Source organism: Seriola dumerili, unplaced genomic scaffold (assembly GCF_002260705.1).
Source record: "Seriola dumerili isolate Sdu_G_001 unplaced genomic scaffold, Sdu_1.0 BDQW01000149.1, whole genome shotgun sequence".
In the NCBI taxonomy this organism is placed as follows: Eukaryota; Metazoa; Chordata; class Actinopteri; order Carangiformes; family Carangidae; genus Seriola; species Seriola dumerili.
This window is the reverse complement of record NW_019174404.1, coordinates 3,222,231-3,247,418: the sequence shown is the minus strand read 5'-3', so window position 1 is coordinate 3,247,418 and position 25,188 is coordinate 3,222,231. Positions and strand designations below refer to the sequence as shown.

General features: G+C 42.3%; 1 protein-coding gene across 1 annotated transcript in view; it reads left to right on the top strand.

The window, feature by feature from the left end:
* syt16 (synaptotagmin 16) overlaps nt 1-24,912 on the top strand; it is a 28,087-nt gene extending 3,175 nt beyond the window's left edge. Inside the window, exons 2-7 of the mRNA XM_022750857.1 lie at nt 11,260-11,433; nt 16,126-16,356; nt 18,690-18,928; nt 22,989-23,450; nt 23,553-23,742; nt 23,981-24,912. Of these exons, the coding sequence (XP_022606578.1) occupies nt 11,260-11,433; nt 16,126-16,356; nt 18,690-18,928; nt 22,989-23,450; nt 23,553-23,742; nt 23,981-24,294 (1,610 nt within the window). The 3' untranslated portion in view covers nt 24,295-24,912. The remainder of the gene's footprint in view (nt 1-11,259; nt 11,434-16,125; nt 16,357-18,689; nt 18,929-22,988; nt 23,451-23,552; nt 23,743-23,980) is intronic.
* Nucleotides 24,913-25,188: the final 276 nt, after the last annotated feature.

The following is a 25,188-nucleotide window of genomic DNA, read 5'->3' as shown; positions in this document are numbered from 1 at the left end:
CTAGCAGTCAGTTATGTGCGATGCTGTTTCTGGTTATTGTGGCCTAGTTACAGACTGGTTCAATCTCTAATTCATAGCTCTCTCTCCTCCGCTGTGGGCGCAGACTGCCGGCTGACAGGCTGAGAGGGGACTCATGAGTAATATTTAATGCTGCTGCTGTGTGTGTGTGTGTGTGTGTATGTGTGTGTGTGTGTGTGTGGGGACGATTAGCTGTATCAGGAAATTGAAACCGCCTTGAAATCCATGTTTGTTCCTGTTTATTTGAGCTCTGAGGCCTCCTAATGGAGCTGTGCTGCCTTCCATGCTGACTGACGGGAAATCGGACTCATCTCAGTCACTTAAAGTCACTTTCACTTTTCTCCAGATGCTGATTGGAGTCACGCAACAGTTTCTCAGAGGGGTAGATTCTCAATTTGGTTGAGTCAAAATTACCGTGGGTGAAGCTAAAACTGCCCACTAGGGGGCATTAGAGCCGACAACAATCTGACAAACACTGAACCTTGATATTTCGTCGCTTTATCATTAAGTTTATGTTATCAAACAGTTGCCAACTAAGCCGACTATCTTGGTCATTAACGAGAATAAAAACAACAAAAACTTTGTACAAGAGATATTTGCAGATCTTCCAATCGTCGTACCGAATGGTCTTCATCAGGAGAGTATCCAGTAAAAAGTGCTTAAGAATCGAGTAAGTGGACTTTGAGTTTGAGATTGTTTTGTCAGTGCTGCAGACTGAAAATATCCCCAGAATTTGGGAAATTACATTTCAGCAGTTCAGGCCTTTATTCTCCGACACTACAGCATGAGACGGGGTCACGTTCTTCACCTTCCTCCGTGTTGTTGTGTCTCGGTGGTAATCAGGAAAGGACGGCGGCCTCGCCCAGTGGGAGGCAGGAAAGAGTCGATGATTGACCGTTCACACAGGACGCAGAAAAGCTCGAGACTGAAGAATCAGATTTCATTGAAGGGTAAAACACGAACAGAGGTATGAAGGAGAGAGTTTTTAGAGAGCAAGTTTCAAGTTTGTTCTCTGCCTGAGTTTGTTTGGGGAGAAGAAAGCAGAAGACGAGAGTAGAGAGGAGCGAGGAGCGAGGAAGAGGAAAGAAGAAGGAGGAAGGGAAGACATGGGCAGCAAAGGAGGACCTATGGAAACTCAGCCAGCAGCAACAGACAATGTGCCAGAAACAGAAAGCCGTGAGCTTTTCATTTATCAGCTTCTTCCTGAAAAGTAGAAAATGTTTCACGATGATGAAGCCCAGTTTTTTATTTGCCTCTTGTCTCGACTGTTTAGTTTCAGAAGTTTCCTTACTGGTAGTGATGGGGAGAATATATCGAGACGCTGAAGCTCATTTCCCCTCTGTGCAGTTTGCCTTCTCAGCACTGAAGCTTGTGTCAGATACTGTTTACTAAAGCTACTATGTGACTGATGATGATGTCGGAAGCATCAAATATCAGGAAGCTCTAGAAAGAGATGATCATAAACATGGACAGGGAGCAAAACACCTAAACTGAACGACACAAAACTACTACAAGGAACGTGTTGCATCTCTTTGTGGTTGTTTTGATTCATAGTAATGTACTGCCAAAGCTACGTAGGTCAAATAGGCCTGTGATCCATTTTATACCCAAGGATGCTGAAATTTAAAGAATAACAGCAGTGTTTCTCATAGCTTTAGGGTTAATTTGGGGCTAGGCCTCCATGTAGAGGTGCTGCATGTGCACGTGTAGGGAGCTGTGCGTTTCTGTGTGTGTGTGTGTGTGTGTGTGTGTGTGTGTGTGTGTGTGTGTGTGTGTGTGTGTGTGTGTGTGTGTGGTGCGCTCATGTTTTACACTTGTAATGCAGCCTTTCACCACTAGGTGGCAGCTCAACATCAGCTTTGTGAAGCGATGGAGTTGGACAACAGCTCTGCTCCCTCAGTCTCTGATCAATATTTCTAAATTACCAGATAGATGGTGGTGGGGTTATGACTTATAACTTTAATAGTTTCTTCTTCCTTAATGGTTCCCTCATGTCATCAAGTCATTAACTGTGACTTGAAAGTTGGCAGTGTGGTGGTGAGTTCACTTCCTGTCAGCTTTAACGTAAATACCAGTTTCAGACTGGAAAAAAAAGTGAAACTTCAAAGAAAATCTTATATATTGTTATTAATTGTTTAACAAATAATAAATAGATAAAGTGCTGTGTCTGTATAACTGTTGTATTCTCAGTAATGCAAACTAGTTCAGCCGTATCTGCCAGGGGACTGTTTGTGGCTGATTTTAAAGAGAATATTGGATGTTTAATCAATATTGATATCAGGGGGAAAAAGCAGAAACTGTAAATTATTCCTCAGACTGATAAAAAATATGGATTGAAGCAGGATATTGTAGAACCAGAGAGAAACCTTTATAAAAAAAGATGACTTTAACATAAAAAAAATAGAAATACTAACAAAATTTCACACTGAATTAATTTTATTTTAATGGAATCATTACAACCTGAGAATTTGCTGAAACACTGAAAGTGTCGGAGGACGCGGTCTACAAGAGCGTTGGCCTTTGTAGCCGTCGCAGACCGCGATGGCTGAACTGAAATCAGACGGTCTGGCCTACAGACGTTGCGTCTTAAATCGCAGCTCTTGTCACCTAGCAACCTTGAAAACACGTAACTTTTTATTCACAAACTGAGCTGAACCCAGTACTTACGTTTAAAAGTGTAATCCTCCGGCTCTCTGTCGGCGTTGTTTGCTGCCATATTATTTTCATTACCGGCGCGCAGTGAATCTTGGGATAGGTTGAAAAGAAGGATGCATTTGAAGGAACCTTTGAAATGAGACAGCCAAGTCTGTATTAAAAAGCTGCCTCTGAAGGATGCAGTCTCTGAATTAGGACACAGCTACAGCGTGTGTCTTTCTTTTTCATTCAGTTTCATACAGTTCCTTCAAAGCTCTGTTGGAGGTTTACTGTAAAGGCCTCTGTACAGTGTTTGAGTTTGGGTTGTCACTTGATAAAATCTGTGGTTGTCAGTCGAAATGATTGTCGTTCAGCCCAGCCCAAGAGATCGCTCTGCTAGCTGCTATAACATACTTTACATGCTAACGCTCAGGTTCAGCTTTTTGGACGTTTAGCTTAGCTTTAGATAATTTAAGAGTCTCACAGCACTTGGTTAAAGTTAGTGAAAGATCCTAGTCTGGTTGAATACAGAAAAAAATTCAGTGACTCCAGACACAACCTGTTTATTTACATTTAACCTAAACTACCATCTTTCCCGAACCTTAACCAAAGAGCTGTTGTTGCCTAAACCACAGACGAGACTGTGGATGTGAACCTGGTCTCTGGTGTGACAGTCATGACCATTGGACGCCAAACATCCACCCTAACCACCATCTTACTGACTCCGCTGGCATGAATGCATGTAGCACTAGAAGTATATGAACAGGGTTTCTAGCAGACAGGGTTGTTTTTAGAGTCACTTGAATGCAGCATGAGTCTCTGTCTGTGCAGTTTTACTGTATACTCATTCAACAGTAAGTGGGAGTTTGACTGTTGTTGCGGCTTCTCTCCAAGTGAAACCACTTCTGAGTTGTTGTTTTTTCTTCTTCTTATTCATCATCTCTCCATCTCAACCCTGAGATGCTCTCATCCTCCCAGCCAATCAGGACAAACAGATAGACAGCGCCATGGTAACATGAGAACTTCTTACATGTGGGTGGGAAAAGGCATACTCATTATACCTTAATAGAGGCTCTGGGCTGTTTCCAGGGAAACTATGATTTTCAGGTGTGTGTGTGTGTGTGTGTGTGTGTGTGTGTGTGTGTGTGTGTGTGTGTGTGTGTGTCGGACTAAAAACATGATGTGCTGATGTTTTCTGGGTTGATTTGACCTGCCATCCGGACAACAACAGCTCGGCTGTTTGTGTGTTTAGTGCAGCAGGGTTAGTGAACGTCACATGTCGGCTCTGGAGTTCACGCTGCATTTTAAAGGGGGTCAGTGGCTGCAGGTCTGATCAGTCTGTTCAGGGTTAACAGAATCACCAGGTTTGTGTTGTCAAACATTTCTACAGAAAGCTCCTGTATCAACCTCCAGTTGTCTTTGAGTCAAGTTGGACTCTTGGGCGTGGTTCTTGGGATGGCACTGTCACCTCAGTCAGTCCACCACTTTGGTCCAAACTGATTGCCATGAAATTTTATACAGACTTATGTAGTTCCCAGATGATGAATCCTACTGACTTTAATGAGCCCCTGACTTCTTCTTTAGCATTTTTGCTTGGAAATAATAGAAACATCTTGACAACCATTGGATGGATTGTCAAGAAATTGTACATTTATTTGTGTGTCCCTCAGGATGACTTGTAAAAACTTTGGTGACCCTCTGACTTTTCATCTTGCGCCATCATCAGGTCAAAATTTCAAGTTGTCCAATACTTCGCTTTATGACCCAATATCTGCAAAACTGATGAGCCTTGGCTGTACTATGTGTTTATTGCAAATTTGAGCACGCTAACACACAAAACTCCTGGTGAACAGGATGGTAGAGCGACAACTATGATTATTTGATTCTTGATTAACTGATTACTTGTGTGACCCGTTCACACTAACACACCTTAAAACGCATATACACATGACCATTCACGTTCACTGGGCATGTGCTAGCCGGTGTAAACAGGAAGCTGATTGTCGACTCTGCAGTTTCTGTTTTCTCCCACAACCCCAGAGTTTTCAAACTAAAACGGATGCAGCAGCGTTTCAGAAAGTTTCTGTTGTGGGCGCTCAAACACTCCAGGAGCCAGGAGCAAAAGAGATGCGTTTTAAAACTAAAACGTAGTCGTGTGGACACAGCCTTGGTTTCTCCAAAACATCAAGTTTACAGTCATGTATTACGAACAAAAACATCAGATCTTTGCGTTTGAGAAGCTGGAATTCACGAATTTGTGCATTTTTTTTCCAATAAAAATGACTCAAGATGTAGTTGCTTATGAATTTTCTGTCATTCAACTAATCGATTTAATGACTAATCTCTGACCCTGTCTGAACAGGCGTCCAGTACATCATTGTTTTGGAAAAGCTTTGTTTTTCCCTCCCACAGGACGTGAGACCAGACTTTTCTGTGGGAGGTAAAACCGCCTGGTTCAGTGAGGATAGAGATTAGAGAAAAAACACATTTCAAATATAGCATCACATCCAGTCTTGTATAGTACAGAGGAATTAATCCTCCTGGAGTTCATTTCACCAAGACTGTGATCACAGCAGTCAGCTGTGTTACAGTAATAATCTATAGGAAAAGGGCCAGAACACACATACAGAGCCCTGAAAGTAATTACCCACATTAATGAGTGACCTTACGACGAACTGGGAGAGACAGCCGGCGCTCCTTTTATTCATCGCTAAAAAAGAAGAAAGAAAAAACTACAAAGCGGTGCGTTCGTCCTCTTCAGGATCTCTCGTATCTCTCATTAATGAGCGGTAACAACGTGGCCTTCGCCTCCACCGCTTCCTCTTCTTCTTCTTCTTCTTCTTCTTCTTCTTTTTTTTTTTTATTCATCCTTATCTAATGCTCACATCAAAGTGCTCTCTTCTCTCTCTCCTCTGGAGCTCCTCACTTCAAAGCCGGGTTGGAAAAGTCAGCTGCTGCATAGTAATCAGGGGATAAAGATTTAGTATTCACACACACACACAAACAAGCTTTCACAACCGTGTCTGTCACAGATTAGTGATAGCGAAATTTTTATTACCATTGGTTCCAGTCTTTCCACTTCATTAGCCTGATCTGATGCCTCTCATTGACTTTTGGGTCACACCGCCTCCCTAATCCTTGTTTGTACATTAATTCATTATATTTTATATTCAGCACATTGCAGTGATGGAATTCACCTTCCACAGAGATTGTTTTAGATTTATCATATCTAACCTGTTCTGATGGGAATATTGTCATATGACAAATCTGAACAAATTAAAGGTAAAAAAAAACAACCTAACCTTGTTAACATGTCCATGCTGTTTTTTATATCGTACAAGACATATCAGTCAACTCTGTGACTGAGTGTTTTCACCTTGAACTGCAGTGAACAAATGACAGTCCCAAAAAAGCAGATTCAGACAGCCATGGTTTCATACATCACAAACCTAAGGAACCAATCCTGTCAACTAGAGGGGACGGGGGGACGGGGGGGCGGAGTAAAATAAACCTGAAACCTTGTCAGTACAGAGAGAGAGAGAGTTAGCATTAGCACAACCATTAACACTGCTTCAACCACTGCCAGTTACAAACTAACAAACAACATAAACAAATAAAAGATGCTAACTACGCTAACCGTTCTGCTAGTCTCTGATTCTGGTCTTAACAGACTCCTCATCTGAGTCTGGGTCTGACTGAGGCTCAAACATGTGGCTGAGTCTCTCTGATGTTTCCTCCTCTGACCATCTTGATACTCTCTGCTCTTTCACCTGTCCACCTGGAGCCAGCAGATGGTGGTGGGCAGGGCACGAGGCCTGATCCAGAATTTCTCAATGTGGAAGTTGATGAGCTTCCAGCCCCTGTTTTCGATTTTATTCTTCACTTTTTATGTGGGGAAAACCATTTTAAATAAAATCTTAATTATAGCAGACGTTTAAAACATGTCTGGAGAAGTACTTTAAAACAAACTCATCATTCCTCTCAGGAATGGACTGAAACATCATCACCATCATCTGCAGTCATTATGGAAAGGTCAGATCGTCACCAAAAACATGAGGAATCTTCCTCTGTTTGTTACAAATATTCACTGGAAATACAAACCCTTCCTCCACATGTTTAAGTCTTGAGTATGAGGATGTACTGCAGCTGAGACTCAGTAGACAAAGAGTTTGGAGGGTTGAGGCGGTTTTTATGTTTTTCAAAAAACATGAGAAAAAGGTGTAAAGAGAGGATTAAGCACTGTTGTATGTGCTATTGAATTCTGGGAGGTACAGGGTCGCCTTGTGTAAGCAGTCGTTACAGACATTCATTTGTCCCTCTGTGTATGGGCAGCTCCTCAGACGCACGGCATGTAAATAGAGATGTGTTTGTTTGCTTTAAATTTATGTCCTGTATGCTCAGAACGCTTGTAGTTTAAAGAAAGATTTTTTTTTTTTTTATCTCAGCTCTTAGTGTATGTTCTTATCTAATGTGTTTTATTGTGACATTTGGTTTTTTATGCAGCAGTTTCCTTAATCCGAGGCAACTTTCTCCCTTGAGAAACAATAAAAGTATCCTCGACCTGGACTACCTACAGTAGTGACCTAGTGTTACTTACAGGGTCATGTTTTCGTTGTCTCATTAGTGTTATACAGACTAGAGGATGCAGGGGCGGCACTTGAGTCATCCAGACCTCAGTATTTCTAAAATCAAACACATGCAACCTGAAGATGTCACTTCGGACTCAATTAATCGATCAACAGATTAATTTATACTGTAGATAATCAGTAGTTGTATCCCTTATAAAAGTTTAGTGAGTGTATAATGATGTGTGTGTGTTGGAGGGGAATCTTTGCATTTTGAATGAGTGTGTGTGCAGCAGGTGTGAGGCCAGACTTTGACCCAGGGTTTCTTCCTGTCCATCTGGATGCAGACAGTAGGAGGCTCTGAGTCTCCAACACTGAGCTCAGTGTCTGACTGTCAGAGCAGCTGAGAGGGAAACTCCACTTTACTGCTGCACACAAACACACCGTCCAAACAATAACTGTCGCACTGTGTTCACTTCATTAGGGGATTTATTTGTGTCACATTCACAGCCTAATGTTAATCCAGTCAGATCTTAATGCCAAGTAGCATCAGGTACAGTTTAGTAAAAGAAAAAAACACTAGTATTTGTTTTTGTAATTATTCTGTCCAGGTACAAATTTAACATGTGAGTGTAACATGCTGATTTTGGCATGTCAGTGTATCTGGATAGATAAAGAACCTCTTCCACATTCTATGATGAGCTTGTGCTATAAAATACAGTAAATCTGATACTCCCATTTGTCATTTCAGAGACTGACAGAAATATGTTCATTGTAGTTTCAGAAGTGTTAGTAGAGAGTTGCTGCCATTGAGAAGAAATAAAGATGGACGTAGCCTCCCTGACGTCACCCACATGTTTCTGAAGAGCGTTTTTGAGGCTCAGAGTGAGCTGCTCCACCGTTGCCATCTTGGCAGTGCCTGACTCCACCCCTAAATCCGGGCTGAGAGGCAACTCTGGGCAAAGAGGTGGGGCATGTTTGGAGCTGATACTTTGTTTGTGGTGAACATTAGCTCACCCACCTGTCACTCAAAGCGGCCACGGCCTCAATTATGCAAAACTTTCAGCCTTAATAAAATTTAAACAGGAGAGTTATATAAAAATTCACCCCATGTACAGTCCTTCATGAAGGAGGGAATTAACTATAGAGACCACATGAGAGTCTATGGGGACTGACTCGCTTTTGGAGTCATCCTCGAGTGGTCATTTGATGAACTGCAGTTTTCGGCACATTTTCAGGCCTGCAGGTTGCTGCTTGGATGATCTTTGGATGAGCAAATTCAGTTGATGAATGCATCCTCTGTGGACCATGAACCTTTGTACCACAATTCATGGCAATCAGTCCAATAGTTGTAAGGGTATTTCACTCTGGACCAAAGTGTCCATCAGGTAGTTTGGATAAAAACTGATAAAAAAAAAAACATCGACAACACAGATAATCATGTCCTCCAGGTCTGTTTGTGAGTTGCAGTAGGAGCATCTTTTCTTTTGCTGTCGTCATAAATGTGTATGTGAGGACAGAGTAGGTGGAGGTGATGTTTTTTTAAAGTGAAACTTGGACAGGGTTATAACCAGTGCAGAAGTGTTCCCTTGCTGCATCTGTCATGTGTTAACATTTCCAGACATCTCTCTCTCTCTGTGGGAGTGAACAGCAGCTGAACAGAAAGTGAGTCGTCTGCAGGAGAAGTGCTAACCGCAGCGGCGTCTCCTGTTCGCTTTAAAAAAGACAAATTTTCCCATCACATTGTAGGTAGAGGGGGTTTGAGTTTGCAGATGGTGTTTGGTGGTGACGTTAAATGATTTTCAGTATTTGCGTATTCACTGTGTCCATGTACACTAAATCAATACATTACATTTTGTGTAGACCAGGTTGGCTCTAACCTGAATAACGCAATCAGAATCAGAGAAAAGCTGAAAAGACTTTTGTATTGTTGGATGGGTAGTTGAGTTCATGAGTCACAAACACCATGGCAACATACAGTATGGCATGTCACAGGGGTTCATTACTTTCTAATGTCCCCCAGAAACTGTTGTTGTAATATATCTTTATAACTCATGTCCATGCGACTTGCAGGTCATGTTCTTTTGCATGTTGTGTTTCCTGCCATTGATGAATATGTTTTCTCTTCTGCTCCATTCAATCGCTGTAGCAAGCTAACTTTGCTAAATTCATCACTTCTGGATGAATACGATGAATTCATTGTAATGTGGAGGCAGACATGTTTACATTCCTGACCAGCTAACGTCGTCAATAACTGAACTGATATTGTTTTTCTAAAACTGGATTTAGATTTTCTGTCACAAAACCTTTGTGTAACACTGAATGGACCGAATACATTTTAATACGCGTGATAAAGTTTTAAAAGAAAGCAGCAGCTAACATTGCATTTTATTAACACACGCACACACACACACACACACACACTGTTGCTTGGTGATCTGAGAGGATGTTTTGGATGCAGATTAATAAGATACATCTGCAAAGTGGTTGGAGTTTAGATTCCTAAAAATAACAGAGAGAGAGAGAGAGTATCATCAGCGTGACAAAACAAAAGGTTATGAAACAAATAACAATAATACTATTACACACACACACACACTCACCTACGCTGTGGAGTCCTTTCTTTGGCGTCGGCTCTCAGCAGGATGCGTACTCGTCTCCATTTGCTCTCATTGATTCACTTCTCTGCTCGCTGAAATGTTACCGTGGAAACGGGATACGGCGACCCCCTGTTATGCATTTCTATTCATCTGCACTGAAGGAGTCTCAGACGCCTCATTGAGAGCAGAGTATGCCTCGTATCACCTTACAGCTCATCGTTTATCTCTACCACAGTTTCTCTCTTTTTCCATTCTGTCTTTGGTTCTGTTTCCTCACTTCTTTCTTTCTATTTTGATCTGTTTTTCTGCCTCTTTTTTTTTAAATCTCTTTCTATCTGCAGTTTTCTTCTTTCTTTCTTTCTTTTCATTCATCTTTTCCATTACATTTATTTATATTCTTCGAAAGTTCTCTGATATTTTTATGCAAAGAATTTGTAATGGAGGAATGCTTGCCAATCTCCTCTGTACTAATCACCACAGGTATTTATATAAACAATTCAATTCAGAAATAAATGATGAAAACCCTTTTAGTTTCAGTCCAATAGAAGACACAGAATCCCCACCCCAAAAACATTTGTCCATCTACCGTGACGGCCAAACTCAAAAACTGACCAACACAAAGAAAACCTGACAAATGCAAAGAAAAACCGAGAAAGGAAAATTGGGAAACTTGGACTCACTACCCAAATAGGAAAGTCAAGCTGTGATTTTAGATGCCTATCACATTTCTCCGTATTTTACATTGAAGCTCTGCTTGCTGGAGAATCCCAGTCCTGGTGAAGACGCTGAACTGACCACGGAGCGTGTAGCTTTAGCCTCTTTTAGCATGATGTCATGTGTGTGTAGTTATCACGTGTACTTGTTCTGAAAACAACTCAGCTGGACACATTTAGCCGGCAAACTTAACGTCTCATTGCTGTTGCCGCGGTTACCATAAACTGCATATGTGGAGAAAGGAATGTTTTACAAGCATAGCAACAGTAAGTAAGGAGGGGGCGGGGCTTTTCGAAGGGTCAGTTGAGGGCAATGCAAATTCAAATGAGTACAGGAAATACAGGAAAAAATTAGGAATATCTTGTGAACAATAACCAAACGACAGGAGGAAAAGTTTCTGCTTAATAAAACTACCCATCAGGTGCTCTTGAGCAAGACACTGAGCTGCTGGTTCAACCCCAAAACTGACCGGGGGAGCTGTCTTTTTTCCATCAGCTGCACACCAGCCATTTTTACACTGACTCTGCTCTTGATCAAGGCACTGAGGGTAACTCACATACTAAAGTGTCACTCGTTCTGTCTGTGTGTGCATCACATGTACCATGTGTACTGTGTGTGTGTGCGTACGTGTGTGTGTGTGTGTGTGTGTGTGTGTCCAGGCTGTCTGTTTGTGTGGTCTGATCAGTGTGTCATTGTGTGTCCCCTCTCCCTCTCCCTCCTCCTACCAGTCACTCCAGAGGCCATCGGCTTCCTGTCGGCAGTGGGCGTCTTCATCGTGGCGTTGGCCGTCCTCTTCCTCTTCATCAACAAGAAGCTGTGTTTCTCACGTGTCGGCGGACTGCCCTGTCTGGAGCAACATGGCCGCCGGAAGAAAGGACGACTGGGAGCTCGCCAGGGGCTCGGTGAGTGACCCACATACAGAGAACATGTATGATCTCTCTACTTTGACAGACAAGGACCTCTAGTGGCCGTGTGAATTATAAATGTTGTCTGTCACCATGTAGGCTGCAGGTCAAAGTGTGTGACTAACGGCGGAGACCACAGTCAGGTTTTCGCTTCCTACAACAGTTAGTGTCTTGGTCTTTTTGGTCATATGAATATTTCTCTGTGAGCTCAGGTTTTTGGTCTCTTTACAGGAATGATGGTACCAAACTTGGCAACTTCACTGCGATGACTTTTAGTAGCTGTTCAGAAGCTTTTGGTCATATCACATGACCTTCATCAGCAGAGGGAATTTGCCCAGTTGCCATTGAGTTGTAGTTGGTCAAATTTTGTTCTTCTTTTTCTTTAACTTCCACTCAGTAGTTGACTCACCTCAAGGTTTATTTAAATAGCTGTTCTGGAGCTTTTGTTCCACAGCACATGCTCTTCATGAGCGGGTGGAGTTTGTTAAAACTCTCCCTAAAACCTCGTTTTTATGCTTCTGTTTACACTCAGGTTCAACAAGCAGGATGCACGGGCTAAATGTTTCCCAGTTTCCAGTCTTTATGCTAAGCTAGGCTAGCCATGTGCTGACTCCAGATCTGTAATTAACACACAGAGATACCAATCATCTCATCTCACTCTCAAAAAGAAACTATTAAATTACATATGAGACATAGCAGTGAGCAGTGTTGCTTTCTAGTCAAGGTTAATTATTATATAACCTGAAAAAGAATGTTTGCGTCTCCACCATGACTCCAATTAAACGCTTCAGGAACAGAGAGAGAACGTGGGTGAGTTTGTATTTGTACAGTAGGTTTCTGTGGGCGAGTTTGTATGCATGAGAGAAAGAGTCAAGTGAGTCAGCCACACACTGCAACAAAGCTCTGCAACAGCTCACAATGAAAAATATTTACTGTAAAACCTTGAAGAAAAATTCAGCAGAAAGAAAAAAGTACATTCAGAGAGAAACAGAGAACTGGACACTCGGTTTGTCGCTTTATCATCCAGTGAAACTCTTTCTTTTCCTCCCACTTGTCAAACAATGCAAACACCCAGAGCAAAGGTTTTTAAGGTTAAATAATTGAGAAGTTAAAGGACCATACCGGTATTTTTTTCATCTGTCCAAGGCTGATTTTGCGAACATCAGAGCTTTTTGTGGCTGACACGGAGTCAGGGTTTTAGCCATATTTTAGCAAACTTTTAGATGATTGGACCTCCTGTACTGTACTGGCCATGCAGTTTGTGATGCAGGAAAGACTCCAATTCTGAAACCTTTTTAAACTGCAAAAACCATATCTTAGTTCATGTTTACCTGGAAATCGAGAGCCACGTGGATGGTGGGTCCGGGTGGGCGGGGCTTGGAGCATGGCTGAGGGCAATGACTGTTTTGTTGTGACATCACAAAGTTACAGAAGTCCTAATTAACCTCATTTTAAGGTTCAGTTTCTGTGAGAGTAGTTTCAATCTTCTCCTCTTTCAACAAGAAAGCGAAGAACTACATTTCCCAAAATGCCGAATTTAACATTTTGACTGGAGTATCACGTCACTGTTGAGTCCTACAGAAAAAGCTTTGGCAGTCATGGTAATAAAACACTGTTTTACTGAGAGCTTCCTCCATGTGGGCTGAAGAGGGTAAATCCTGCACACTGATTTAATTCTGGCTCAGCACCTGTGAGTCACTGTAACTCAAAGATCCAAGTTTCAGCTCTGTGATAGTCGTTTTTCTTTTTTTTTTTTCTTTAAACCTGAAATCACACTCAGAAAACCTTACAGATTTTTCGATTACATCTAAAACATCACATTCCCACCAGCAGGAAGTATAAATCCAGGTGGAGACTGTGAGTCAAACGCTGAGCAAACACTGAGCTGGTTTGTTGGTTCCTCACCTGCAGCAGGTGGAGTCTCTGGTATTTCCAGTTGGTTTCCTGAACAAACAGCACATCCTGTTTGGAGTCTCTCCATAACACTGACAACTCAAAATCCTCTGGAGAGTCACAGGACGAGGTAGGGGCTCTTACGTTTTCAACCACAAATACAGACAAACTATGTGCTATGTAGTTTTTTTTTTGTACAAAGATCAGTGAAAAGCTGATTTGTCACTTTCAATTAATTTGGCTTTCTTTAAACAAAGTGTGACACATGAGGACAAAACATTCACTAACACTATGTTGAGGTTTTAGGTTGATGACCCCTCATTTTCTTTGCTTTATCTGAAAGGTTATGAAATTCAGTAGTCAGGATTTCTGAAAAGATTGTCTAACTCATTCACCTGTTTACTTTAGTACATTTAATTTAATTAAACCTTCAGAGTTGGGCTTAAAAGATTAGTTTTTCCATTTTTCTTTCACTAAAGAACCACTGCCTTTCTGCCCTGCAAGGATATTTCACATTTCAGTGAGTCCCTATTCACACGTTATGCTTTTCACCATAATGTACAAGGTTAAAGACGATTGCAGACGAACAGACATAGAAAATGGGGATGAGCTTTGTAGTTAATAAAAGTTCCAGTATTTGCAGTGCAAGCAATATGTGGTGCTTTTCACTTAAGGACAGAAGTGTAGATAGTAATTATAGTAAATAAAGACCAGTGGAAATGCAGCTAATGCATGCACCAGCCTGTGAGTTCAACAGGTTTATACATGAGAACTGAGAAAAAAAAGAAAAGAAACAGTGATTTTTAGCCTTTTTAGTACAGCAATTCTTCTTCCACACGCCCAAACGGTTGGCTATTTGTTTTGTTTAACTTTCCATGATGTTTATTTCAGGGAGAGGTCTATGTACACAGACTGACTAGAATGTATGTTGACTGTTATCTGTTTTCAAAGTGTAGTTTTACAACAGAAAATCGTCAATGGGTCAATTCTGGTGCCAGTTGTTTTAAGTTTTCTATTCCTCTTTTCTTCATTTATACCTCACTGAATAATATTCTGAGTGCGCTGTTGTTCAGAAAGTAGTCACATTTATTTATAGACATTTTACTGAGAATACTTTAACTCCATACGGAGTACACGATTAGATTTTGGAACACATTTAATATAAATGAGATAAAACTTAAACTTCTTGAAACTTGTGTCAGTATTCTTGATGGAAAACTACTTGTACTGTGAACATGTTCTTTCTGTCATGGTGGGACATAAGGCAACCCAATTGTCTCTCTTTTTTTATGATAATTTGGCTACTTTTACATAAGAAAAACACCTTGTGCATCTGTACATGTATGTATGTATTTGTGTGTGTGTGCGTGTGTTACATTTGCACATAATCACTGAGCCACATTACTTCGCTCTGAGAGCTTCCGCCTGTGAATAGCTTTACAAGACAGAAGTTAACAGACCAATCAGTCGTCACTCGCCCACTCAGAGTAGCTTCCTGTTCTGTAGGTAACCATGGCGATCACTCAGGTAGAGATGATGACCTGCACTTTAGCAAAAAAGGTGGTGGTGGTGGGTGGGCTGATCGCCCCACCGCTGCGTCACTCATTCAGCTGTTGCTATCCAATTATGGTCACATTATGATGCGAGTGGAGTGACCCTCCAACCCTTTTAACGCTAACAGGATCTGTGTTTTTCATCAGGAACTGACTGAAAGAGAGAGTGAGTGTTTGAGTTTATATGTCCTCTCTCATTTTATGAGCATTTATGTCTCATAAAAGAGCAATAATCTTACTCCCCCTCAGCAAAGAATGGCTTTAATATACTGTACCTGAGAGCTGGTGGAACCCAGTCTGCTGCTGAGAGAACAAAAATACTCTTGGTACCACTTTCCAATAAGGCAACATTTAAGGGTTGTTAAGATGTAATTACTGCTTTTATTGATGGTTAATAAATAATTTACCAATGATTTATAGATCAGTCATAGTCCATTAATGAAAACAGCTTGCAGGTAGACAGACTGTTGAATCCTCCCCCAGCACCACCAGACTGTGTACTACTGTCTTTATGTTCTTATTTGTAGTCTGATGCTCAATTCTAGCATTTTATTAGGAGAACATTAACTGTAATTAAAAAAGCAGATTAGACAACTTTTTTTACCCAATAAACACAGTTGGGAGTAGGCTACTTTTTTTCAGCTCTGGGTATTGGGTACCCTGGGTATGGTTTGATATGTCCAATATTTCAGCTCCAGTGTTGCTGAAACTTTTTATTTGTAGCTCAAATATTAGGATTCAGCAAGAAAAGCCCATTGCCCATATTTAGGAGAACCAACTTTAACTCCATTTAAAATGTATTCTGTTAGATTCAGCCCCAATAACTATTATTTCGATCGTGTCTTAATTTAATTTGGAAGCTGTCATTTCCTTCAGGCATTTTGTTTAAACAATTTAAACTGTTGCAGTGCTGGAGCACTAGAGAAAAATAGAGTTGTGTCGTCTGCGTAGTGATGAGGTTTCATTTATTTCACTTATGTTGCTCCACTAATTTTTTATGTCGTTCTTTCAGTTTTCTGTAATTTGTCACCACCCATCAGTGTGTCCAGGATCAAGCAATGAACAAATGTTTTTAATCTGTAATTGAGGCCAAAAGTACTTGAGTCAGCCTGTTAAAAACTCACTCAGGTGTTTCCTTCCTCCTGGATTTCCTCTCCTCTCTTTCCTTTTACTCCTGATCTCCCAACTCCCAGCTTTTCCTGTTTGTCAACCCCTGTGTTTCCCTGTGTTTATCTCCCCCCAGTGAACAGCTACGGCGACGATGACGATGATGGCATCAGCTCTTCCGACAGCGAGGACGAGATCCTGAAGCAGTTCGAGATCTCTGTGTCACGTTCACAGAGCTTTCGCACTGCAGTGGCGAGCGGAGGTGAACCGCAGTCCCAGCAGACTCAGCTGCCCTTGGGTCGACGCCACAAGTTCACCCGACTGTCGGACCAGGAGGAGGGCAGCACCGAGCCATCAGACTGTGAAGGTGTGGTGTAACACACTACAGTACAACTGGGTGATATGATGACATATACCCAGAGGCAATCCAAGACTCTGATTGATGCCCTTCTCCAAAGAAGCCCCCATCATAAAACACTTCATTTTACTCATGCTACATGAGAGGGATTAGGTAGAGCTGTAGGTTTCACCATTTTACTGCTTTCAAACTAGAGACTCGAAATTCCATCAAACAGAAAACCAGCAAGATCCTGCTCTAATCCATCCCAGTGTCAATGAGCCAAAAAGCTCCAAATAGCATCTTTACTGCAGATTAGAGGCTGTAAAGAGCTCAGGGAGGCTCAGCATGACTGGAGTGCTGTGGCTGGGTGAGTGTGGACAGGCAGCAGCATTAATTAGGACACATGTTTGTACACCAGTTGTGTGTTTTTAAGAACAACCCAAAGAGGAGGAGGAAGTAGCAAACAAAGCAGGCAATTTTTATTCCGCTTTTACTGTTTAATTGTTGTTTTCAACATAAATAATTTAATGGTGATTGATCAACATATTTTTCTATATTTTTTTATTTTATTCTGGGAACTTATGTAGTTCAGTATGAAATGCACTTTGCCAAAAGTTTAAGTAAAGTGGTCCCTAAAATTTTATTATCGTCTGAGCTTGAATCATGTGACACTTTCACTATTAGTGATTTTCCCACCAAACAAATCAAACCAAAGTCTCACACACTTTTACATGTACTGTATAAATGTTGATAAATAAAAAGAGTAGCAGATTAGCACAGACCTTTACAGAAACCTCAAGTCGAACCAATATAAAGTTACACAGGAGGAATAGCAAGATGAAAACTTTGGTGTCCTCTATAGGCTGTTGGTTAACTCACTTACAGGCTGTCTGCAACACTGACCATATACAGTATTATAGCCATATCAGTTTAAAAGGTGATTGTATGTCAATGTTGTGTTCACGGCTTCTGGCTGCTATTAAATTAACAATTAACCGGGGGGGCCTTGGTGGTTCACCTAGTAGTTTTGTATGATCGTATCCAGCATACATCCTCATGAGGAGGAGGCCATACACGACCCAGTGACACACGGTCCAGCCATATACTAGGTTTAAACCTAGTCTTGTTAAATGAGCATCTGGCTGTTGGTGGGTGGTGACATTGTTTGGTCTGGGTCACTCTGTCTCAACTGGTATTTATTTATTGTCTTTAACCAATATGTGATCAGTGCAGTGACATAAACCACAAATGTACAAGGTAACACAGACACACACACACACACACACACACACGGGCTGGTGACTCACCTCAGCTTGTTGCTATGGTGAACCCTCTATGCAGCCATTGATGTAACAGTCAGAACCACCTTAATGACAGTGAATTGGAGATAATTGCTATTGATTGGTCTGAGGTACGGCCTGTTCTCCGAGTCTTTCTGTCTCAGGAAAAGGCCAAGGTTTGACAGATTACACAATATCTCCTCTGTTAACACACAGCAGCGCCAAACAAGGTTTAGGAAGCTTCTTTTCGATTCCCTGAGACTAAATTAGATAATTTACCAAAGGAGACGTTGAGATGGTAAGAGTGATGTATTTATCATCTTTACTGTCTCTGTAAGTGACCTGTTGGTTTGAAGCAAAGCCACAATTAGTTTTGTTCTGTCAGTTATTTTTACATTCAGTCTTGAGGCTTGTTCAGACATTGGGAAATTTCTGCCGTTGTTTGCATGAATGTGCCTCTGAATTGTCGCACTGGACTGCACAGGCATTAGCTTCAGATGGCTAGCAACATTCTCACTGACTACGGGTACTTGCACCTTTATGAAGTATTTTATAAGATGCAATAAATACAAATGTTTGATCTTGCACAGACATGCCTTCGCCTTATTTCCCTCCACCTAGAGCAAACTTGCCTCTGTTGACACGTTACACGTTGTGTGCAATTTTGTACATTTGAACACACCATTACTCTAAGACCAGAAATCAACCGAAATCTTTTAATTACCTACCGTTCATTACATGTAATTAATTTCATTAACTCTAAGTTATCAGGCCGTTAAAGTGAAACACACCAGCCATGTTGCGTAGCATTGACGCTTACAATGAGGCTCATAGCACACACCAAATGCACCGCACATGCAGAAGAGGTACCGTATTGGCCTGAATGTAGGACCATCCTCATTATAAGAGGATCAGGCTTCCTCACAAACTGCATGCAACGTCCACCAAGACGGCAGAGCGGACAAGAAGTGGAGATTACTTCCTTGCTCACAGACTCACTGTCCTTACACCCACAGATTTAAGACCAGCCACCAGGAGGCCTAATGCTGACTTTCCTACACTGTTGCCTTCCTCCTGCAGAAACGGAGGCTCAGACCCGGCAGGGTTTCCAGGACCCGCTCTCTGCAGCACTAGAGGAACGCGAGAGGGCGTCCGCTCTCTCTCTGGACAAACCCACCGGGGTCGAGGCGTCGGGCACCATGGACAGTCCCGCCCCCAGTATGAACCGGCAGGCCGCGGACGGCAGCGAGGACACAGAGAAGGCCGTGGATCGCGACAGAAATGACGCCACAGACAGCTCCTCCACCTGGAGCCCTGAGGTACTGCAGCCTGACATTTAGAATCATTAAAGCTTTTAGGCAAATATGTCAAATATCTGCTGTTTCTGACTTCTTCAAGATGTCACATTGGTCTGTAGGAAACTGCATGACTGTTTTCTTGCAGAAAATGATCAAATGAAAACTAAACTAAACTATAGCTGTGAAATAAATGTGATGGAGCAGAAGTAAAAAGTAGCATGAAGGAGAAATATTCAAGTAAAGAACGAGTACATTGAAAATTTTACTTAACTATAGTACTTTAGTATATTTGCTTATATCAGTTTAATCAGTAGGAAGCTGATTGAAAACACGTCCACACATCAGCCCAGACTGAGACTTCACAAACCTACTGACAAATCCTGAGAAAACAACATTTCACATTTTCTGGTCATAAAAATGACAAAAAACCCCGAAATAAATAAAGTAAGGCAGGGATTACTTAACGGGGTCAGCGAGCTGACCGCAGCCCTGCTGTTACCCATCACGCTTGGCGGAGGTATCATCATCATTCAGCTGTGAGAGGATTATCACTCCGCCATGTTATCCTCTCAGGTTCATTTGGCAGAAACAAACCAAACATGGCCCTCAAGGTTTTGTATAAATAGTTGATATTTCCTTCACTCTCCACCACGCTGCTTTGGCTAACAAACAGAAGTTCATGAATAATAATCACTGTGTGTGTGTGTGTGTGTGTGTGTGTGTGTGTTTGTGTATCTCAGCGTGTGTGTGTGTGTGTTCTTGGCGTGTGTTTGTGCACGTAGGAGAGCAGGAATGTAGAATGTAACAACCTCTCAGTCACCAAATCACACTTTGAAATTGGGAGCAATCTGTACAGTAAACACCTCCCACCCACACACACACACACACACACATACACACACACATCAATAGAGACACAGTGTGATACTGACATCTAGAAAACGCTTCATAAATAACAAATGAGGTTGGATCAGAGAAGCTAGAGAAAACCTGGGAGAGCCATGTTGTAGCAGTTTATTTATATAGTTATATAACAACACTGCTACTGCTACAGCTACAGCTAGTACTACTGCTGCTATTAATACTACTATCTCTACTCTGATAACTGCAAGTACTGCTACTGTAAATAGACTTACCCATACAGATATTATTAATCAAATAGACCCTTTCCACTGCATGGTACCAGCTCGACTCAACTCGCCTCCTCTGGTTTTCCATCTGGTAAAAGTTTTGGACGGTATCCGGTACTTTTCTGCCAAGGTTCAGGAGACATTGTTGTCCGCGACGGGACGTTCTGGACATGATCAGCCAAGACGCCAAACAACAAGTGTTTCTCTGTTGGGTTTCACTTTGATACCCTCCATCGTTTATGTGTGTGTCACGTTGAAGATGGCGTCAGGATAGCTTTGTGCGTTGCTATAGTAATGATGCCGCATTGAGGGAGTGCAATGGAAAAAGAAGTACCCGGTACCGAAAGTGAGTGGCTGTGGTTGTAGCTCTACTCTGCAACTCACGATACTTCTACTGATAAGGAAGTTACTACATCTCCCAGAATTACTACGGTTGTTACTGCAACGATTACAGTACTACAGCTGTACTGCTTCTACTATCACTGTAACAACTTCCCCACCACCAGTAAAACTACTTCTACAATCTCTATTGGTTGGTTGGTTGATTGGTTGGTCGGTCGGTTGGTCGGTGGGTTGGTTGGTTGGTCGGTCGGTCGGTCAGTCGGTCAACTGATGTATTCAGTGGCATCTTTAGTTGGTGGGGTGACAGTAGCTACTTTGGACAGATGGAGTTTGACGGGATATTTCACATTTTCCACAGTTTTCTCCTCTTCTCCTGTCGTCCTGACGATCATCTCTACTAAAAGCAAGAAAAAAGCCACCCCAATGAACTACCTTCAGAAAACCAAAACGACTCAGGATTCTTTCACAGATTTCTTTTTAAATTGCGGCAAATGTATCCTCAACAGCAACATAAACGAGTAAAAGCTTTGGTGTGATACTTCCGCCTGCTATCCTCATTTTATTTATATATACAGCTAGAACAAACTTGTAGCACTGAGAAGAAGACGTAGTAAACATTCGCAGCCTCTGCTCGTCCACAGGTGAGCGTCTGCCTTTGTGTTTTTCTCGTCTTCATGCGTGGACCTCCTGACCCGCACGTTCAATAGACTCCAGCAGCAGCAGCTCTGTGATTATCTTATCTCCTCTCTGGTTGCCATGTCAACGCCGACACTCAGCCCCGCTCTGTCAACACTCGACACAATCGATGTTGTGTTTGCTGACTGTACGGGAGGCTGAGATTGGCTGCAGAGGGGAGGAAGAGGAGGAGGAGGAGGAGCAGCAGCTTTATGACCGGATTTCTGCTCAGTTTCCCCCACTGACCATTTTAAAAGAGTCTTTACACAAGCCTGCATCATGATTGAAAAGTAGAAAATCCCCATAAATTAAAAGCTTACAATCAGATCCACATTTAAACTTTTATATATAGAAAAAAATATAAAGTTTGTCTATTATTGACATGTTTATCCTATTAATAATATATCCGAAATGTATTTCTTTGGAACAAATTCATAAAGTAGGTCAAAAATAAAAGGCAATGTCAAGAAATACATGAATAAAGCCTAAAACAAACAAGAAAAGAAGAAGTCCCACATTTCGTAAGCATCCACTGTTGTTACCAAACAGAACCAATGAGTGTACAAACAAGTATAAAATGGTAATATGCGTAAGTTATGTAAGTATATTTAATATAAAATTCACTTTTACCTTTCCACCTTGGTGTACTGTAAGGGAGTATGTCTGGTAAAGATCTGGTAAACGATCTCTGTGCAGTCATCATCATCATCATCATCTTCATCATCATCATCATCATCATCAGGGGAGCCTCAGGTTTTAGCCAGTTACAGATTACAGCAGAATTACGGCTTTTATCTCCGGTTTATCTCCTGTGAGCTCTTGTGTACGGCGGATATGGGACATTGAATCTAAATTAAAAGGGATTGAGGTTCTGAATACCTCTTCTGAAGTGTGGTGCGTACTCTTCCAATAAGTTATCAAATCAGGGTCAGACCAGTTATATATAGCGATGATTTGCATTATTCATCAGGCGTTTGCCTCCAGCCATCACAAGTAGTTGTTCTGTGTCGCTTCTGCAGACGAGTCATGAAGAGTTGGACAAAACTCTTTTCAACAAAATTCTCCCCAAATAGGGGAACTTGTATTTTTACCTTATCCCACTCCTCCAGAGGGAGAAACATAACTCTCCCTGTAATGTAAACTTCTTGCTGCTGCTTATAAGCTTCTTGTTCTAAAATAATACATTATATTGCAGCTGTACAGTCACAGGACACAGCTTGTGCAGCGTCTAATGAATAAATCAAACTCAAACTGTCCCCAGTGGAAATTACACCTTTAGAAGATCTCCTGAATAACCTTTCAGCTCCTGCAGAAGAGGGTGAATCTGCTCATTCAGCTGATAAGATTATCTTCAAACTGGCTTTGCTTCGGAAACACGTGGGCTGAAAGGAATCAATGTCCAAATGATTCTTTGTTTGTCCTCGTTCTCTTGCCTCTCCGTTCGTTTCTGAGCGGATTGTGTGTTTGGTCATAAATAGACCACAGCAGCGAGCCCAGTAAGAGGAGAGAAAAGCTCATGGTTAGAAAACGAACCGTGTGAACTTCACTGTCACTGTTTTTGAAGACTTCCTTGAATTCATTCTCACCTGTACCAGAGCTTTTTATTTCTTCATTTAGTATTTTTGTCCATTGATCACCCAGTGGACAACAGAATGTTTTAATGTTGGTGCAGTAGGTGGAAAAGGGTCTTTACATTCTGTGTATTTGTCTTAGAAGCATGTAAATTCATTACTTTAGAGTATTATGACTTTACATTAGTTCTTCCATTACTACCGTAGGTAGTACAGCACAACCCCTTACAACAGAAGTGCTTTGAATTTTTATCGTTTTATGTGGTACACCTGAACTACAGTTTGTTTTTGTTTTTTTTAATAAATAAGCTTGACTTTTAAAATTGTTTTTTTCTCTCTCTCTCTCTCTCTTGTCCTTCTCAGCAAGAGCAGCCTCCCCACGACGAGGTTTCATCTCAGCCAGTCACCTCCTCCCCTCGACCCCCCATCTCCAAATGTGGAGACCTGGTCCTCTCTCTGGAGTACCGTCCCGATACGGAGAAGCTGATGGTCTCTGTGGTCGCGGCCCGGGACATCCCCGACAAGGCCCGCAGCGGGATGGACTCCTGGCAGGTGCACATGGTCCTGCTTCCCTCCAAAAAGCAACGGCACAAGACGTCGGTACAGAAAGGCTCGCTGCCGCACTTCAACGAGAAGTTTCGCTTCTCGCGCCTGGAGCCTTCAGACCTGCAGATGTCGGCCATCAGGTTCAGGCTGTACGCACTCGGAGGCAGGATGTCCCGTGAGCGGATGATGGGGGAGAAGGTGCTGCGTTTAGGAGGGATGGACCCGGACGGAGGGACGATGGAGACGACGCTGGTACTGGAGCCTCGCAGTAACCTCAAGGTGACTCAAACATAGGTGTACAGCATTTTTAAGAAACAGGAAGAGTGTGCACTTCTTCTGTTGTTGTGAACTCACTGTGTTCGTGTCTCTGTGTTTCGTCAGAGTGTGGACTCCCAGCTGAGTCTGTCTGCGGTGTCTCAGAGCGACAGCGCCTCGTCCACTCAGTCTCTGACCCACGGTGGAGTCCCTGAGCTGCTGGTGGGTCTGTCCTACAACGCCACCACAGGACGCATGTCTGTGGAGCTCATCAAGGGCAGCCACTTCAGAAACCTGGCCATCAACAGACCACCAGGTCTGCAGAGAGAAACACAAACACCATACTCACATACACTCACCGAGCACTTCATTAGGAACGCCTGTACACCTGTTTATTCATGCAATGAGCCAGTCAACCAGGAGGATTAGTATGGTGTTCCTAGTGAGTGTTAGATCCAATGACAGATGAAGAAGTAGCAAACTTACATTTGTATGTTTTCTTCCTTCTTCCCTCCACCTCCTCATCTCTGTCCCCTCATCTTCCTCCCCTCCAGACACGTATGGTCGGCTGACTCTGCTGAACTCGGTCGGTCAGGAGATCTCTCGGTGTAAGACGTCGGTGCGCCGTGGCCAGCCCAACCCCGTCTACAAGGAGACCTTTGTCTTCCAGGTGGCGTTGTTCCAGCTGTCGGACGTCACGCTGTTGGTCTCCATCTACAACCGGCGCAGCATGAAGCGCAAAGAGATGGTGGGCTGGATCGCTCTGGGTCAGAACAGCAGCGGCGAGGAGGAGCAGCTCCACTGGCAGGACATGAAGGAGAGTCGAGGACAGCAGGTCTGCCGCTGGCACGTCCTGCTGGAGGCGTAACGCTGCCTGCCAAACAGGGTTTAGTTTCTTTTTAAGGTTGAAGGGAGTTAATTGTTTAGTTAGAAAGTTTGAAAGAGAAGAAGAAAAACATGGCCTTGGTTTTATCTGCGGACTGGAAGATGGATGTGGTTTCAAAGTCGACAGAATCAGCACAACATCCACCATCATCACATCTGTCCACACACATCTGCCATAGAGAAACCGGCTTGAAACAGTCATCTTTGTCCTCTTGTGTCCAGCTATCGTTGTCTTCACACGATCTGCCATCATCCCAACAACATCTTGTTTTGACATCTCGTGTGGGTGTGTGTGATTTGGACGACTTGCAGTTACGCCCACTTAGAGTTACACTCTTCTCTTGCAGTCTGCAGACAGACCCCTGTCGTTGCTTTGGGTGTTTTCATTTTTCTTTTCCCATGAACACCCAGAAAGGCGGTCATTTGTCTGCACTCAAAACAAACACATAATTTGAATGCTTTATCAGCAGTGTTTTTCTGTATTTAGATTTCAAGGTTGAGAAAGGACTGGATACAAAAGCCCTAACTGATTTCGTTAAAGAAAAGAAAAATAAAACCATTCTTTACATTTTAGAAGGTATAAACAGCAAATATTCCCTCCTGTCATTGATAAATGACATAAACGATAACTTGAAATTTTCATCAATTCATTTGCATCATCCAAAGATTAGTGGACGAGCGAATGGTGAAGTCAGTATTCTTGTTCCCACTGAAGGAAATACTGGAGAAAGAACCATGAGTAGAAGTGGAGATGTTTCATGATTCAAGTAGAGGCGGAGGAAGGCGTCTCATTCATATTCAACACTCATTCATATTCTCCTGACACTCATGCCACTACAGGCAGGAAGACCAGCAGCTGGAGACTCTTAACCCCTGT